At 40.8% G+C, this 18,113-nt stretch overlaps 1 protein-coding gene across 5 annotated transcripts in view; it reads right to left on the bottom strand.

Annotated features, from left to right (window-relative positions):
- LOC138739109 (protocadherin-9) overlaps window positions 1-18,113 on the bottom strand; it is an 852,748-nt gene that overhangs the window by 304,031 nt on the left and 530,604 nt on the right. For 3 of the 5 annotated variants that reach the window (XM_069890593.1, XM_069890592.1, XM_069890594.1), the window contains 2 exons: window positions 2,077-2,487; window positions 1,042-1,841 (listed from right to left, as the gene is read on the bottom strand). The exons of the other annotated variants lie outside the window; for them this stretch is intronic. In XM_069890593.1, coding sequence (XP_069746694.1) covers window positions 1,084-1,841; window positions 2,077-2,487 — 1,169 coding nt within the window. In that variant the 3' untranslated portion in view covers window positions 1,042-1,083. Of the gene's footprint in view, window positions 1-1,041; window positions 1,842-2,076; window positions 2,488-18,113 lie in introns of those variants that run through there. 5 annotated transcript variants of the gene reach the window in all.

The raw sequence follows: 18,113 nt of genomic DNA, 5'->3' as shown, positions 1-18,113 counted from the left end.
ACACTATGGCATTCCACTTTTTGTGTGCATAATAGAAGATGACTTTCACCTCAAATTCAGGCATCTCCAGTGATTAGATCATCTCATCGCCAACATTTTGAAGTGGAAAGATCATGTACCTTTGAGAAGGCCTTTCAATTCTATTAATGCAGCTTGCTGGAGCTCTATAAACATTTTGCAATATGTAGAACTTGAAAGCATAGTGAGTGTCACTTTTGAATCGCATAAAAGTGTAATTTCTCTAACACAACATCCAGAGTATCTAGGGCCATAAATCTATTTGGGGAATCTTTAAATATTGTTCTACCTGCAGCTCTGATGAAAGGCACATTTGTACTAATGACTTAAGATACATTTATCTATCAAATTAACAACTGTTTTGAATTGTCCTACTTGAACACATGCTGGCTGGTTACTGCATTATATCGAAAAGAGGATAAATTTAAAACATGCTTTGTCCATGAACAATATGATGTCTCTGTCATGGTGTGATCTGATCTGCATGCTTTGTTAATAATCCAAATCAGGAATGTAGCAGAGGGTGGAAGACACATGACGGTGAATTCTGGAGTTCTCAACCTCTGCCGGCAGGCTCCTATAGTAAAACTTGAACAGATGGGAAACACCTTGGGTATGAAAAGCACACACAGAACAAAGAATGGCGGAGACATTATTTATTCCACACCATGCACGGTAAAGAGGGGAAGCAGAAGAACACAACCAATTTTTCCAACAACAAACAAACAGCAGGCAATGACACAAGATGAATAACACATATTCTTTTATATGAAGCAACATTAATTATGGAAGTGAAAAACACTTTCAAAATAATACAGATAAATGAAGACATTTTTTTGATTAAATACATGATACAGTATAGGACAATGAGTTCATGACTTTGTAGCTAACCCTAAATTTAAATCCCTGTAATTTTTTTTGCATGCATTATTTTATTCTAATGTACAAACTCCAGGAACCACCAAGTTGAAAATAATGTAACTTTAAATCCAACTGTACAGTAAGAAAGAGAAAGTAGATAAATTCTAGTCAATACAATGTCAATTTATTATCAGTCTAATGACTTCACCAGTCATTGTCTGAGGAGTTTAGAGAGGATTCTTCCATGGACATACTCTGAGGAGAGTCACCATCAGGATCAATTGATACTTCAACCACTGTGTCTTCGGGTGCAGCTGCGTTACTAATTGGCTGGACATTATTAGTGGGTGCCACCACTGTCTCAGTGGAAGTAGTTAGGGGGTCATTAGATGCTGCCCTATTATTTTCACCCTGGCATGTTTCTCTCAGGACAATAGAGGTCTGAATAGCCACATCCCGACGGGGCAAGATGGAGAAATGATGCAATCTCACCAGAGTATGCATGGCACCAACCAGAGACATAACATTCTGAGACAGCCGTGCCCCACGATACTGTGAGGCATTTTGCAATGTGTTGATGTCCCTGTGCATGTTGTTGAATCCACGCTGCACAGTGCTCACCAAAGTATCTAACCTGTGACATAAGGGGCACAGCTCCCCCTCATGTCTGTTATGAGAATTTGGTGGAACAGAAGAAGGGGCAGCTCTCATTGCCTCTGGCTGATGTGCCCAGTGGTGTCTGGATTGCTCTGAGGGGGGCACTTTCAAGTAAGAGGCTGATTTCCGTTGTCCACCTGCAGAGTCTTCTTTGCATTGCTCACGTGAACCTTGTGGAACCTCATCAGTCTCTGTACCTTGCTTCAGCAATCCAAGTGCTTGAGTCTGGGCTGATACCTTCTCCTCCAGTATCACAGTGACTTGATGCTGCTTTGGTTCTGTATGTCCTGAATTGCAGTACTCATCTAAAGAGATAAAAGAACAAACGTTCAGCTGAACTGATGACAGGTGATCCAAAAACTGAAGAATTAGATTGCAGCAGAGCTTTGGACACAAGGCAGCTTGCGTTCAATTACAGAGCAAAACCACACTTTACATATGTTTTGAAAGATCATTTGCAGGATGATGGCAATGCATGCTTAATGGTTAGCCAAGGTCAAGGCAAGCAACAATGGGTTTGACAAAACAATGTACACTCACCAGAGTCACTGGAGTCACAGGACGCATCAGGTCCATGTTGCACAAGATGGACTATCGGGGTCACTTTCTCTTCCTCCCATGTTAGGATCATGTCTTTTGGCACATCTGTGTGTTGGACTGCCCCTCTCTTTTTGTCAAATGTGCCTTTTCCTCGAGCATCAAGCCATAAGTCATTGATGCGCTTTCGAAAGCCCTTAACTGCTTGGCTTAGTTTGGAAACTTTGTTGACTTTGGCACCTGTCAGCTTGCAGTCACGGCGTTGCCCTTGCCTACGAGGCATTTTGGATTTTGTGGCCAGGAATAATCTTTGCAATTTTAAGAACTTTTTCACAAGCGTGCATGTAGCCAACACGGAGAACGAAGGCTTCTGCTGCTTGCCTACTGTGAACACCATTTTCACCAGTTTTCCGCCTGTGCGGAGTGGAAAGAAAAGTCATTTGCAAAGGTCAAGTTGCTTCCCTTTGGAAATCAAGGTTCTAAATGTCAATTATTAAAGCTGTATTCTAAATGCAACACTGATTTGATTACCTAGAGAAAACTGCTTATATTATCCACACCTATCAACCTTGTGGCATCTGAAAGGCATTACTAATTTAATTTGGCTGGACATCAGATTATGGGCAGTTTTTGGAATTGTGGTGACCAAGATATTCATCCAAATATCCCACCACATTATAGTTATCAATGGCTGAGAAAGAATGATGCATCACTTGTTCAAGTTATGTTCAAACCCCATCTCCACTTAGTAATAGATAATATGATATTATATATGATATGATATAATAAGAAGAGGGTGATATATAATTATTTTGTGATATTCATTGATTGGGCATTCATTTAAATGGTATTGCAAAAAACAACAAATGCAAACACACTGTGTGTGTACATGGTAATACCATGTAACTTTTGGAGTGGCCACCCTAAATAAGAAAGTAATATTCATATCATTATATTCCAAAACAATTCATGTCCAAATAGTTTTAGGTGAACAATGATTCACAGACAATTGCCAACAACTTGTTTTTTTGTTTATCTTTAAGTCAGTAAAACCTCCTAAGGTGCTTGTTAATAAAAAAAAAATTCTCACTATTGTAAACTCTAATCTTTCTCACTTGAACATGTGCCAGGTGACAATGTACATGTGTCAGAGATAATAATTGAGATGGATAGCTTATTTTGTGATTTTCATTGATTGGGCATTAAATTGTGCTCTGTTTTTTTTTTCCCTCCTATGGCAGACAGGAAAAGAGTGCACAGTATTGTTCCCTGATGTGTCAAGAAACAGGTAGACATAATTCCACACCAGATTTATAAAAATTGTTGCCCTGGATCATTTACACCTATGAAGATAATTATATATAATTCTGTAGAGTGATCCAAAACCATTCAGCTGACACAATTCTGAGGAACATCATCTAACTTCGGTCTCAGCACATTGTACTTCTCTGGACTTAAGATTGAATTCTAGAAATTCAGAAAAACAGCTTTTCCCATTTTTGACAGACTGTTGGTTATATATCTACCTGTATATTAACTGAGTTTTTTCTTTCTCAACAGATGCTGTTTAACCTGATGTATCTTTCTCATGTCACCTTTTGTTTCAGATGTCCTGCAATTGATGTGCTCGACATCTTACAATTCCAGTGGTTTCTTTTGTTTTATTGTGTCACTCTAGATTTTAAAGAATTTCGACATACAGTATGGCCATTTCAGCCCGAGTACATGACACCCAATTCATACCCAACTAATCTTCATCCGCAGTAGGTTTCAAATGGTGGGAGCCCTCGGGGAAAACCCACACAGACACGGAAAGTATGTACAAACACTTTACGGACAATGTAGGATTCGATCCCTGGCCCTGATTGCTGTCAATGTAAACACGTTGGGCTAACCACTACGCCAACCATGCCACACTTTTCTTCCTGCATCTAGTAACTAAAAACATCCTGAGGCTCTACCCTATCAGAGGTAATTCCCAAGTTCTCTGCATCTTTCCTGCAGCTAAAGACACTCTTGCTTTGTGACTTCTCTACTTCTGTCAAAGAGTCATTACCACAAAGTGTTAATTCACTTTCTCTCTCCACGTATGCTGCCTGGTATGCCGACTATTCTCAGCCTTTTCTGCTTCTATTTCAGAATGCTAGCATCTGCAGCATTTTGCTTTTCAAGTCAGATTTTTATTTTGCTTTTGGGAGCTAATTCCACTATATTAATTGCAATTATATAGCACTTTTAATGTTGAATGTTCCAAGGCACTTCTTTATAGTATCAATGAAGAGCAATACAAAGAAAATTAAAGCAAGCCTCAGTCAAAGCCTCAGATCTGAAGCAGATGGGCGGAGAGGCTAAAAGGTTTAAGGAGGGAATTTCAAAGCTTAGGATCTGGGCATCTAAGACATAGCCAGAGTGAGACAGTAATGAGGCTGATAATGCACCAGAGAGACAAAATACAGATATAGCAAGAGCCTGAAAGGCTGCACAGTGGGTTGAGGCACGATGAACAAATGGTCAAAGTCAGAGAAGAGTGCAAAAGTGAAAAAAAATCCAGGTGCTGGCAAAACAGATGCCTTTGTAAATGAGCGAGTGCATGATTTGACCTGAAACATTAACTCTTTTTTTTTTCCCTATTTCCATAGCTGCTGCCTAACCTGCTAAGGGTTTCCAATATTTTCTGGGTCTTTTTTAGCTTCTGAACCAGTACTTTAATTCAAGGTCCATTGTCCACAGTTTATAAGCCAACTTCATTACAGGTCCCAAAAAGGTTTCCAATCTTGCCATTTCTAAGGCTACCTAGGTTTCTAGTATTCACTTTTGGAAGCTTCAGACCTTATTTGAGCAGGTTTTGGCAGGTCTGCTATTGTTTGTTTAATGGTGAGAATATGTCAGTGCTGCTGGTACATCACTACTCCTTCGGCATTTCTTTCACAAGTGATTGCTTCAAGTCACTCTAATGTTGACCGATAGAAGCAGGCAGTGCAGATGCGTGCACTGATTATGTGACATCTGCAGAGTATCAGATTGGTTCAAAGAAGAGTGCACGTGATTACAATTGCATTTCATTCCACCACATAACTTCCATTTACCCAGTGCATTTTATTTAATAAAGTAGTCCCAAGGTGATTCATAGGAGCATTATCAAAAGAAAATTTATTTTTAATGGCATGAAAGAATATTCAGGGTGATGATGGTGAGCCCAGCCTCAGTACAGAAGATCTTGAAGCAATAATTTGTTACTCAATGCTTTATCTATCCTGTCACTCAATATGACCATGGCTGATCGCCACCAGGCCTCATTGTCTCTTGTGTGCCAAAGCTCAATTCCCCAATCTTTAAAAAAAATATCTGTTTTCCTGAAATAACCTTATGATCTATCCTTGATTATCCTCTGGGATAGGTAATTTCCTCTGTTTGAACAAGCTCTTTAAATGGCTGCCATCTAATCTTGTAATCTGTCCCATTGCTTCAGGTTCTCCCACCAGGAGAAGCAAGACAATATCTATTCCATCATAACCACTAAGAATCTCAAATTAGTCATTCTTCTAAACTCCAATAATATTAAGCTAATGTCTCAAGCCATTCATGAAATAGGAGGATTTTATCTATTATCTTCAAAGGGGAAAGATAGATGGCAAATTTTGGGAAGAGAACTCTCGATCTTCAGACTTTGGTAGCCGAACGCATAGCCAACAATGGGCCGAAGGAGAGACCATGGAAGGATTTGAAAATGAGGATGAAAATTAGTGAGAGCCACAGAGTTCTACTGCAGAGAAACATTCCAATCAACTTTATCCTAAATTCTACATGTCTACACACCCGGAGAAGTTTAGAAGATTGAGAGGGAATCTCATAGAGACATATAAAATTCTGGCAGGACTGGACAGAATGGATGCGGAAGGGATGTTTCCATTGGTGGGAGAGTCCAGAACCCGGGGCCATGGTTCGAGGATAATAGACAAACCATTTAGAACCGAGATGAGGAGGAATTTCTTTACCCAGAGGGTGGTGAATCTGTGGAATTCATTGCCACAGAGGGCAGTAGAGGCAGGTTCATTAAATATATTTAAGAGGGAATTAGATATATTTCTTCAGTATAAGGGTATTAAAGGTTATGGAGAGAAGGCGGGGACGGGGTACTAAACTTTAAGATCAGCCATGATCTCGTTGAATGGCGGAGCAGGCTCGAAGGGCCGAATGACCTACTCCTGCTCCTATCTTCTATGTTTCTATAATGGCCAATTAACCTACATGGGCAGCACGGTTAGCGTAGTGGTAGGCATATTCAGAGCCAGCTCTTCAGCGCTTGACGACCTGCTTTGCGGAAACTGCCAAAATGTTTGGCCTGGAAGTCAGCCTGAAGAAAACTGAGGTCCTCCATCAGCCAGCTCCCCACCATGACTACCAGCCCCCCCCCCACATCTCCATCAGGCACACAAAACTCAAAACGGTCAACCAGTTTACCTATCTCGGCTGCACCATTTCATCAGATGCAAGGATCGACAATGAGATAGACAATTGAGCACATGAGGCAAGGCAAACACTTACATAGGAGTCATTGTGAATCGACATCACTATCTTTGTCTTGCCACCAGACATTATCTTCAGTAACTTAACTGGGTATCCAAATCTAAAGACAATGATCAAATGCCCAGGCTACCACAATAGGTTAATGAGACGGTAGGGGGTGGGGGTAGGGGGGTAGGTGGAAGGTTACCACTGTGCTTTGTTCACACGAATATGCTTTTGTAGTCTAGAAAGAATTGGAAAATGCCTTTCTTTCAAGAAGTGATGGATTCCTATGATTATTATAAAAGTCCAGCAAATAGTTATGAAAGCAGCAGAGTGACTGTAGAATATTTATGAACAATTGCTCACTATCAAGACTTAACTCGAATTTAAGGCAAGTGTGCAATCTGAAGAGCAGAAAGAAAGATGCTTACATTGAGAGTGTCTATGGTGAATAACAGGGAGTGTTTGTAGAGGAATTTGAATAAGCGTAAAGGGGAGAAAAAAATGAAAAAATACATTGATAGATTAAATAATAAATGTTATGAGATGCCATCTATGGTATTTATTGCTGGAAGGAAGATTAAGTTCGATGTTGCAAATATTTCATGATAGATTCTGTCTTAACATAGGAAAATATTCTGGAGTTGTTATTAAAATGTCTGTCCCAAAGCATTTTTATATGGTAGCAAATATCAAGATAGCTTAAGCAGGAAAATCAATCTTACTGCTTTAGATTTGAACAGTGCTGTTCACTCATTGCCTCTTGTGCCCACTGACATGCATTGGCTCCCAAGTAATCACATCATTGTTTTCAAATTCCTCCAAGATCCCAATCCTACCTTTCACTGTGATCGCCTCCAGTTCAAAGTTCTCCAAAATCAGATACAATTCCCAGGTTCAAGAGGCTTTAAATTTTAAAGTTAGACATAGAGCAGGCCCTTTCAGCCCATGAGCTCATACTGCTCAATTTACACCCAAAAGACCTAAACCTCCAGTATGTTTTGAATGGTGGGAGGAAACCGGATCCCCGGGGAAAACTCAGGCAAACACAAGGAGACTGTACAAACTCCTTCAAAAAAGTGCAGGATTCGAGCCGGGGTCCCAATCACTGGCGCTGTAACTACTACGCTAACCATGCCACCCACAAATAACCTGGAAAAATATACCCTCATGCAGGCAAATCAGATGAACATAATTGGGCAATAAGTTGTCATGGAAACCATGAACTGGTGGGCCTGTTTCTACAGTCAACTCTATCATTCCATCTCTGTAATCTTCCATTTTAATATTTTTATCCTTCACAAATTTTGTTATTCCGCTTTTGGTGGCCTCTGGTGCTAAGTTCCAAAACACTTGAATTCATTTTCCTCACTAGTTGCCTTTCTTCATGCTTTTGATGAAAGGTCGATGACCTGAAATACTGATTCAACACAGATGCTGCCTGATCTGTTGAGTATTTCCAGCATTTTCTGTTTTCCGTTCAAATATATAACTTTGATTACATTTTAGGTCACTCATCCTTTTATGCCACACAGTATAGTTCAAATCATGTCAAAAATGAAATGCCTTGGAATGTTTTACTACTGTAGGAGAGCTTAATAAATGCATTCTATTGTGGTTGTAGTGGTTGATTTGGTGCGAGCTGCTTCAAGTTTGGTTGTGTCTTCCTCTATGTCAGCTTGACTATGGTCAGAGGCAGGATTTGTAATTCTTCACCTTTTCTCAGTCATCACTTAAATTGGCCTTGTCAGTTTCCATTCGTGGAGGATTGCTCTCAAGGTAAAGTCAGATTTCAGGTCATCAAGAATTGCCAAGTGTCTGTGGTGTATCCAGTGTCATTTTTGGTGGTACATTTATGTGTTTAGCATGCCACTGATTTACATTATTTTTGGCATTTTGATTAATTCTTTATATGCTGCTGCAACATCACTGTCAGGAAATGTTTTGCTGAGTAAATGGTATTTATGTTGCTCTGTTTGCCTTCAAATTTGTAAAAGTATGTTCATGTGCAAGATATGATTGCAACTAATAGCATGAATACATCTGAGATCGTTTGATATCAGAAGCTAAGCAGGCTCAGGCCTGGTGAGTACTTAGAGGGGAGACAGCCTAGGAATACCAGATGCTGTAGGTTTTTGTGAGGGGTCTCCCTGATAGTAGAAAAAGGTTAAAGAGTTTCATTCATGTTACATACTAAATGTAGTATTATGTGACAATAATGGAACCTTTTCCTTTAACTTTATTCTTTATATATCTACTGCCACAAGTTGTCCTAATATGCTGTGACAACACAAAATTTAGGAGAGAAATAGGCCTTTCATCCCCTAACAAACATTGATAGCCCTCCATCCAGTTCATATCCATGTGTCTATCTAGAAGCCTCTTAAATCTTACTTCTCTACCTGCATCTTCCACTACTCCTGGCAACCATTCCAGGCACCCACCATAATCGGGGTAAAATATTTGCCCGGCGCATCTCCCTTAAACTTCCTCTCTGTCACCTTAAACCCAGCAGTTTTTGGAGCGTCCACTGCATGCTAAAATATGTAACCAAAATGTTGGGTTTGAAACCTTCATCAAGATATATCTTTGCCTCTTATGGTCAATGCCGGACCTGATGAGTTTCTCCAGCATTTTACGTATTTAGCACAAACTCAGCATCTGCAGACTTTCTAGTTTCCCTCTTCTAGTGTGTGACACTTTTTTCTTGGGAGAAGATTCTGACAGGCCACTCTATCTGTGGCTCTCATCATTTTATACACCTCCAACAGGTCACTCCTACCTCCAGAGAAAACAACCCAAGTTTGTCCAATCTCTCCCCATAACTCATAAACTCTAATCAAGTCAACATCATGGTACACCTCTATGGTGAACGTCTGCTGGGCTGCCTGTCTCCCCTCTGGTGAGCCTTGCTGCACTAACATTGGCTGTGCATTATCTCTACTGTTAAGGACACTCCCCTTGGATATAATTGTATAGGCACCTATTGTCTTTCATTGTTGTACCATGAGTTTCTGCTGGTGAAAGCCATGATTATTGTTTGACCACATTGTCTTCATCTACTTCATCAACTGGCACATCAATTTTATTAGCAGAAATGGATGCAGCACTCAAGCCAGTGCAGCTGACCAGATCGACCAGTCTGCGCCAAGGGCCAGAGAAATTTTCAACCAGTGGCTTGCTTGTTTTGATTACTACATGGTTCGACACAACGTGGTCGATGAGGCGATACAGTGGGGCCACTTGAACTCTCTGCTGGGTGAGGTCCCTTTCTCCGTAACGCAAGGAGCTACCACTCTGGCTATAGCCCGGGAACGTCTGACTGCTTACTATGCAGGGCCGCGGAATGTGGTGCTTGCTCGACACCAGTTGCTGACTAGATGCCAGAAACCCGGGGAAAGTGACGCTGCCTATGCACTGGCCCTCGACTCGCTGACAAACGAATGTGATGTCAGGGCAGTCAATGTGCAACAACACCGCAATGCCTTGAAGCTCAATGCTTTTGTCAACGGGATTGACTCCAGTTACATCCGACAGAGGCTGCTGGAGACAGAGCCCTTAACCTACAACCGGGCAGTCACTCTAGCCAAAACACTGAGAAGTGCCATGCGGTCCAGTGAAATGCTAGAAACCAAAAAGGAAACATCCAGGAGTGTTGAAACCCGGAGGAAAGAAAAGGGTGAACTCCTGAAAAATGCTACTTCTGTGATAAGAGCCAGCACCCCAGACAGAAGTGCTTGGCTTGATTTGCTACCTGCAGCTATTGTGGGAAACTCGGCCACTTTGCTAAAGCGTGTAAGGCGAAAAGTACTCCCATTGATAAGAAGAAGAAGAGAAGCATCAAGGAAATGTGTCCTGGAGCAGCAGGAAAGGAAGACAACTGAGAAAAGGGGGAATCTTCAGACGAGCAGGCTGAATCGACTTCAAGCAACGACAAGGTGAGATCCCCCGTGATAGCTCAATTGACTGTAAAGCTTAGGGGATGTTACGGACTGGAACGGTCAACTATGAAGGCGGAGGTGAATGGTGAGACTCTTGATTGTCTAATAGACTTGGGGAATACTGACAGCTACATCCATGAGGGAGTTGCCAGAGCCTTAAATTTGTGGAGATATCCAGCGAATTGAAAGATATCGATGGCTTGTAGTGAACTTATAAAAACTGTATGGGACAAGTGTAGTTAATTTAAATTGCAGGGACATTGCCTGGCTGATGTGTGGCTATTTATTATGCCGGAGCTCTGCACCCCTGTGGTACTGGGGTTAGATATTCAATCTCAGATAAACAATGTAGTGTTAAATTTCGGTGGGCCACTACCCACACTTACCATCCCCCACGCTAGTTACTGCGGTATGTCCGCATTAAAGATCAAAGCTCCTTCCCTTTTCAGTGATTTATCCCCTGAGTGTCAGCCGATTGCCGCTAAGAGCTGTTCTTATAGCAAAGAGGATCGTGAATTTATCAAAGTGGAGACCCAGAGACTGCTTAAAGAGTGAGTAATTGAAACTAGTAAGAGTCAATGGCCGGCCCAAGTGGTAGTCGTGAAAAATCACACGAAGAGACGACTGGCTATTGACTACAGCCAGACAATCACCGTTACACGAACCTGGATGCCTACCCCTTGCCACGCATCAATGAAATGATTAATCAGATAGCGCAATACAAAGTGTACTCCACTATCAATCTCAAAGCAGCTTATCACCAAATCCCCATTAAGAAAAGAGAACGGCCCTATACGGCTTTTGAGGCTGATGGGGGATTATATCAATTTAAAAAGGTACATTTTGGGGTCACTAATGGTGTGTCTGTGTTTCAGAGGGAAATGGATAAGATTGTTAGGATGTATGAGTTACAGGGTACGTTTCCCTATCTGGATAATGTCACTATCTGTGGGAAAACACAGGCGGAGCACGACAACAACTTAAAGAAATTTTTAGCAACAGCTAAAGAACGTAACTTTACTTTTAATGAGGGCAAATGTGTGTTCAACACAACAGAGCTACGCATTCTGGGCTACATTGTCCGCAAAGGTGAAATCTGCCCCGACCCAGAAAGAATGGCCCCCCTTAAGAAGTTACCACCTCCAGACTCAGCAAAAGTCCTCAAAAGGTGTATGGGATTCTTTTCCTACTACTGAAAATGGGTTCGGGACTACCCCACGTAGGTACACCCTCTGCTTGACACTAAATCTTTTCCTCTCTCTCCAATGGCCTTGAAGGCTTTCGAGAGAATTAAAGCTGATATTGCCAAAGCTGCACTCTCGTCCATTGACGAGGATGTCCCATTCCAAGTGGAAACTGATGCCTCAGATTGTGCCTTGCCAGGAACCCTTAATCAAAAGGGCAGACCTGTGGCATTCTTCTCCCGTATGTTACGTGGACCTGAACTTAAACATCCTGCCATTGAAAAAGAAGCCCAGGCAATTATTGAAGCTGTTTGCTACTGGAGACACTTTCTAGCTGGCTGAAAATTTACTCTTGTCACTAATTAGAAATATGTAGCCTACATGTTCAGTACTAAACACAAAAGTAAAATCAAGAACGATAAGATGGCACGCTGGTGAATAGAACTCTCAACTTATAATTATGAGATCCAGTACAGACCAGGCAGGTTAAATGATCTCTCTCATGCATTGTCACGATCTGCTGCTGGTGCTCAGCTGGAGGGGCTAAAAGAGATCCATAGTAGATTGTGCCACCCAGGAGTCATGAGGTTCTTCCACTACATAAGGGTTAACAACCTTCCTTACTCTCTGGAAGAAGTCAGAAAACTGACTAAAAGCTGTCCAGTTTGCGCAGAATGCAAACCGCAATACTTCAAATTTCCGGAGGCCACTTTCATCAAGGCAATCCAACCTTTTGAGAGGATTAGCTTAGATTTTAAAAGACCGTTACCTTCCAACAACAAAAATGTATATTTCCTTACTGTAATTGACGAATATTCCAGGTTTCCCTTTGCAATACCCTGCCCTGACGTCTCTTAACCGTCTGTCATTAAATCACTTGACAGAATTTTCAGCAATTTTGGTTTTCCCAATTACATTCATACGAATAGGGGCTCAGCATTCATGAGCGCTGAATTGCGGCAAGCCCTGCTACGAAAGAGGATTGCCACCAGCCATACCACGAGCTACAACCGCAGGGTAATGGACAGATCGAAAGGGCTAATGCTACAGTCTGGAAGACTGTTACTCTTGCTTTAAAAACACATGGTTACCCTGTTACCCAGTGGTAGGAGGTGCTGCCTGAGGCATTACATTCTATTTGTTCATTATTGTGTACTGAAACAAATCAAACACCTCATGAATGTATGTTTGCTTTTCCTAGGAAATCAGGAACTGTGATGGACTGTTTATCTGAGTCTAGAACCATGCTGCTGAAGAGCCATGTTCGGGCATGTAAAACAGGCCTCCTAGTTCAACCAGTTCAGCTACTGCATACTAACCCCAACTACGCTCATGTTAAATTCCCAGACAGGTGTACTGACACTGTACACCTAAGAGATATGGTCTCGCCTGGTTCGCCCCTTCTTCATATCTCTACTCAGTGTGAGCCTGAGAGATTGGGCTCATCTCCCCCCCCCCCCCCCCCCCAGCCTGTGACCCCCAAGTAAGCTTTCAGGCCATGCTGAGGCTCCACTGCCTCAAGCTGGCAATTTTGGAGTGGGTCCAGAAGTCAGTGCTTCCCACACTACAGACCCACGAACTGTACCAGTTCCCAAGGTTGCAAAGGAGCCACCTGTTTTGAGAAGAAGCACCAGAATTCATAAACAAACTGATAGGCTGATATATTCATAAAACATCTCATTATATTTTGATTGCTTGCTAGATACTGGCGCATTTTGGCTGTTAGAGTATTCTCAATGCCAAACATGGTATCCATGTATCGCTTGCTTTAGTCTTTCCTAGTAGCTGTCCTTTTGATTTTAACCCTTTTTTTGCTGGGGTAGACTGTGGTGAATGTCTGCCGGGCTGTCTGTCTCCCCTCTGGTGAGCCTTGCTGTGCTAACATTGGCTGTGCATTATCTCTACTGTTAAGGACACTTCCCTTAGTGTTACTGTGTGTGCTCCTATTGTCTTTCATTGTTGTACCATGAGTTTCTGCTGGTGAAAGCCATGATTATTGTTTTACCACATCGTCTTTGTCTACTTCATCAACTGGCACTTCAACCTCTTCTGCACCCTTTTCAAAGCCTCTACATCCTACCTGCAATGGGGCAACCCATATTGACACAGTATTCCAAGAACAGGATAATATTTTGGAGAACTACAACATGGCCTTCTCACTTTTATGCTCAATGCGCCACTCATTGAAGCCAATTATACCATACACCTTCTTTACCACTCTATCTACTTGCATAGCCATTTTCTAGCAGCTATGGACCTGGATCCCCAAATCTCTCTTCCATTCAACTGTACACATTTCCCTTACATTTGGCTTTGCAAAGTGCTACACCTCACACTTGTCCAGATTAATTTCCAGCTTCTCTTTCTCTGCCCAGATCTATATATCCTGTTGTATTCTTGTATTCTTTGACAAACTCTTGACACTCACCACAGCTCCACCAATCTTTGTATCACATGCAAATTTACTGACCCATCCACCTTCTTTTTCATCTCCGCAAGACATGAAAAAAAAATGTTACACGCACATTTTGTTTTTAAAATTTTATATATATATATATATACATGCATAAGAAATAAATGTATGTAATAATATTTATTCATAAAACTACAATAATAAAAACATACACAATTGATACTCGTGTAATACTTGAAGTTTATGGACCAATTTTGAGAGTGAAATTTAGGCAGACGGTTATTACCCACATACAACTTTTGACCACAGTAAGTACCTGACTCATTCTATGACAGACTATGTTATATTTTATATTGTATGTTTTAAAGGAGATAAATTGTGACAGTTTTTTTTTGGTGTAGGTCACATACAAACACTTCAAAACAGATCTCATTTAAAATGCCAAAGCTCTGTTCAAGCCAGACAGTCCAGGCTCCGTGTGCCTTTGCAAAAACTTTCAAGAATGCCTATAAGGACTTTATAAGTAGCTGTTAATGGGACATGCTGTAGATTAATGGATTATTGTTTTTGAAAGCAACAGATAAACACCCTCAGAAGATTGGCTCCAGTGCCACAGTCTGAGGGCAGTTTGCTGTTCTAAGATGGTCATGTGGTTTTCTCTGTGAGAGAGAGAGAGAGAGAGAGAGAGGGAGGGGGAGAGAGAATTTGGTTCTACAGTCAGCAGCAGCAGCTGGGACTGGAACAGGACAAGCTGGCAAGTTTGTGGAAAAACCCCATTTGGAAGATGGGTTGTGAGTGCTTATTTCAACCTTGTCAAAGCCCATACAGGAGGAAATGGTTGGCTGTATAATGTTTCACTTGAAATAAGTGAAACAAAAAGGAACTCAGTGGTGACCTGAAAGAAAGAGATTATCATCTGGAAAACACTGATGGGACAAGTTTCTTTGGCAAGACACTGATGTGGCTGATTAGAAGGATACACTTGTGTCCAGGAACAACAAATCTTTCTCTGAAATCTGACAAGAACCTTCCTGAGCGGTAACCATTCACCTTTCAAGCACCAAAGCCTGGTGAAATTCATAAATTTTAGATTTTGTGCACGGTATAAAAATTGCCTGATACCAATGAACTTAAAGTAGTGAGAGGTGAGATTGGACTGTGAATCAAAGAACTTTACCTAACTTATATATACATTACATACACGTGCGCTTAGAATTAGAAGGGGATTAAGTTAGGTTAAATAAGTTAATAGTAATATGTCAAATTTTGATCCTGTTTTCATGTTTAAAGATAATTAAAAGTAACTTTTGTTTAAGTAACCATTTGTCTTGGTGAATTTCTATTGCTGCTGGGTTTTGGGGTCCTCTGGGCCCATAACACTTTGAGGCCTCAGGACCTTGTATCTACTCTGACAATAAATCTGATTACCTTCCCATCATTTCTTCCATCTTCCCATCCTCTCTCCCAGTTCCTCATCACCTCCCTAACCTGCTTCTAAACCACTCCTCACTCAGTCTATCTCATCCCTCATCTCCTCCCTAACTGGCACTTCCACAAATTGCATCAAACATCTTTCAACATAAATCCTGTAAAGAATTTTGGAGAAATTGAGAGAGTGATAGATCGTTGAACTTAATCCCAGAAGAAATTATTGAGGGGAAAAAGGAAACATGCAGCAAATTAATCAGTTCTTTACGGAAAGAAAGTAGCAGTTCAACTTAAAAGCAAGAGGAGCCTTTAAGAGAAGGGAAAAACTGGCACAAACCTGTTGGACAAATATTTAAACTGGAGTAAAGATAAAGTGATAATGTTTTTCCAAGCTGGGCTATCTAGATATATGGGTTAAATTACTCTACCAAATATATTTAGAATTTGTAGATATAAAAGATGGATCAACATCGAACAAACAATATTTTGGGTCTCGATACACGTGAAACTTTGTCCATTTCTACCCATGGATGCTGCAAGACCTACTGCCACCGCAGCTTCTCTTTCTTTGCGCAGGATTCCAGCATCTGCAATTAGTTGTATTTCACGAGTCTACAATGAAGCTTTGAACACTTGCATCTTTTGCTACTTCTGCGCTCTTCATGCCTATCCCCATCCACTGGTCTGTTCTGTATTCACTAAAAGAAAACATCTACAAATGCTGCAGTAAAATAACCACAGCCCATTATTTATTGCACACTTTCATTAAGGTTACCAAGCATTCTTTTCAATAAATTGACACGTGGGTGTAATCTCGAGTGGTTCAACCTGAGCATTGTCATCCTTCACTTTAATGAGAATCCTGGATTCTCACTGTGCTCCTTTTCATGTGAAATTTAATCACTCATTTGCAGGATATTGCTCAATGGACAATTTCTGTAAAAGCTTCATTATTTATTTAATGAGCCATCTAAACACCTTTAATTTTCCATAGGATAGTAATCAATAAATGCTACAGCATTATTTCAACAATTTAAGCAAGCAATCCATTTAATGCACCTATGTATGGGGCTGGTTACTAAAACAGTAACCAAGCACTCTGTGGCTACTTTGACGATTGGTTTCCACCTTTCCTCCAAAATCCAAGTTTTTTTTTAAAAATGAGGGCCAGTTGTGAATGTTCTTTCTCAGCCCAACAGTTATCACTTTCAAATGTTCCAATAGCACATAACCTCTGTAACAACTCCTTCTCAGACAACTTCTCGTATTCAATATCCATAACCATTGACCCCTCCAAAATTGGACCTGAACTCATTGAATGATCCTGCTTCAATTGGCGTGGAAAAGTCCGAATTTTCAGGAGATTCTGAGAGAAGGAATCCATCCCCAAAACAATCTGATTTTTGTCCTGAAACTTCTGTAATTGTGAAAAGTTCCCAACTCTCCTGCTTAGTAAAAAAAATCCTCACATCATCTATTCTCTCAAGGTGTTTCCTCCAAATCTCTCCGTACCTGCTCTAAAGGCAAGGTATATCCAAGGATAAAGGAAATGAGTGCTTGTGATGGCCACATGTTCTTTGATATTAGAATGAGCCTCAAATTGAAATGCATCCCAACACCATGCAACCTCTGTCCTTCCAGACCAAATCTATTCACAGATCTTTTTTTTTTCTAACCTATCAATCTCGTCAAGAATGGAGGTAGATTCAAGAACAACTTGTGTTTGCATAATGCTTTGAACATAGCAAGGACCACCCAGGGGTCTTCACAAAGATGTTATCAGGAAAAAAAGTTGACAAAGGAAACATTTGGAAATTCTAGTGAAATAAATCAGTCGAAACATGCACTTTGAGGATGATAGATGGGTTCAGAAGTTGGAAGTGGATTCTCCTCATCTTGGATTGTAAATCTAAAGGCAAGAACTTTGGTAGCTGAAGTCTCAAATACCAATGGTATATTAGTTTATTGCGACTCTATAATGGGCAAACCATATCATTCATGTGCCTGGTATCAGACCCTGCTCGCACTCACCACAAGAGACTCTCATATTCATGAAACAATATTTATTGATTCATTTGTATACATGAATACATGTCTTGCATATCCATTGTTTGACTGTATGTGAGTAATGACTTGTTATGCGTCTGCATGTTTTGCATTGAGGACTGGAGAACACTAATTCATTGAGCTATACTTGCACAATCAGATGACAATAAACTTGACTTGAGACCCCTGAATCAAATGTTCTATTTTAAACACTGCTGTGGAAGGAGATGACAAGGTGGATAGAGGAAAGATTCAAGGATGTTCATAAAGCCTTCTTGTAAAAGTGCAACATCTCCTCTTACTGAGTGTATAAGAGGGAGGCACAAATGTGATAAATGGTCAATTTTTTTACCAGACCAGAGAGGTCTAAAACTGGAAGCCATAGATTTAGGGTGAGAGAAGAAAGATTTAAAAGGAACCTGAGAGGTAACTTTTTCACTCAAGACTCATGGGTAAATGAAACCAGCTTCCAGAGAGAGTAGTGGAGGTGGGCACAATTACATTAAAAAAAAAATCACA

Source organism: Narcine bancroftii, chromosome 7 (genome assembly GCF_036971445.1).
Source record: "Narcine bancroftii isolate sNarBan1 chromosome 7, sNarBan1.hap1, whole genome shotgun sequence".
In the NCBI taxonomy this organism is placed as follows: domain Eukaryota; kingdom Metazoa; phylum Chordata; class Chondrichthyes; order Torpediniformes; family Narcinidae; genus Narcine; species Narcine bancroftii.
The sequence above is the reverse complement of the archived record's forward strand: the minus strand, read 5'-3'. Positions and strand labels throughout refer to the sequence as shown.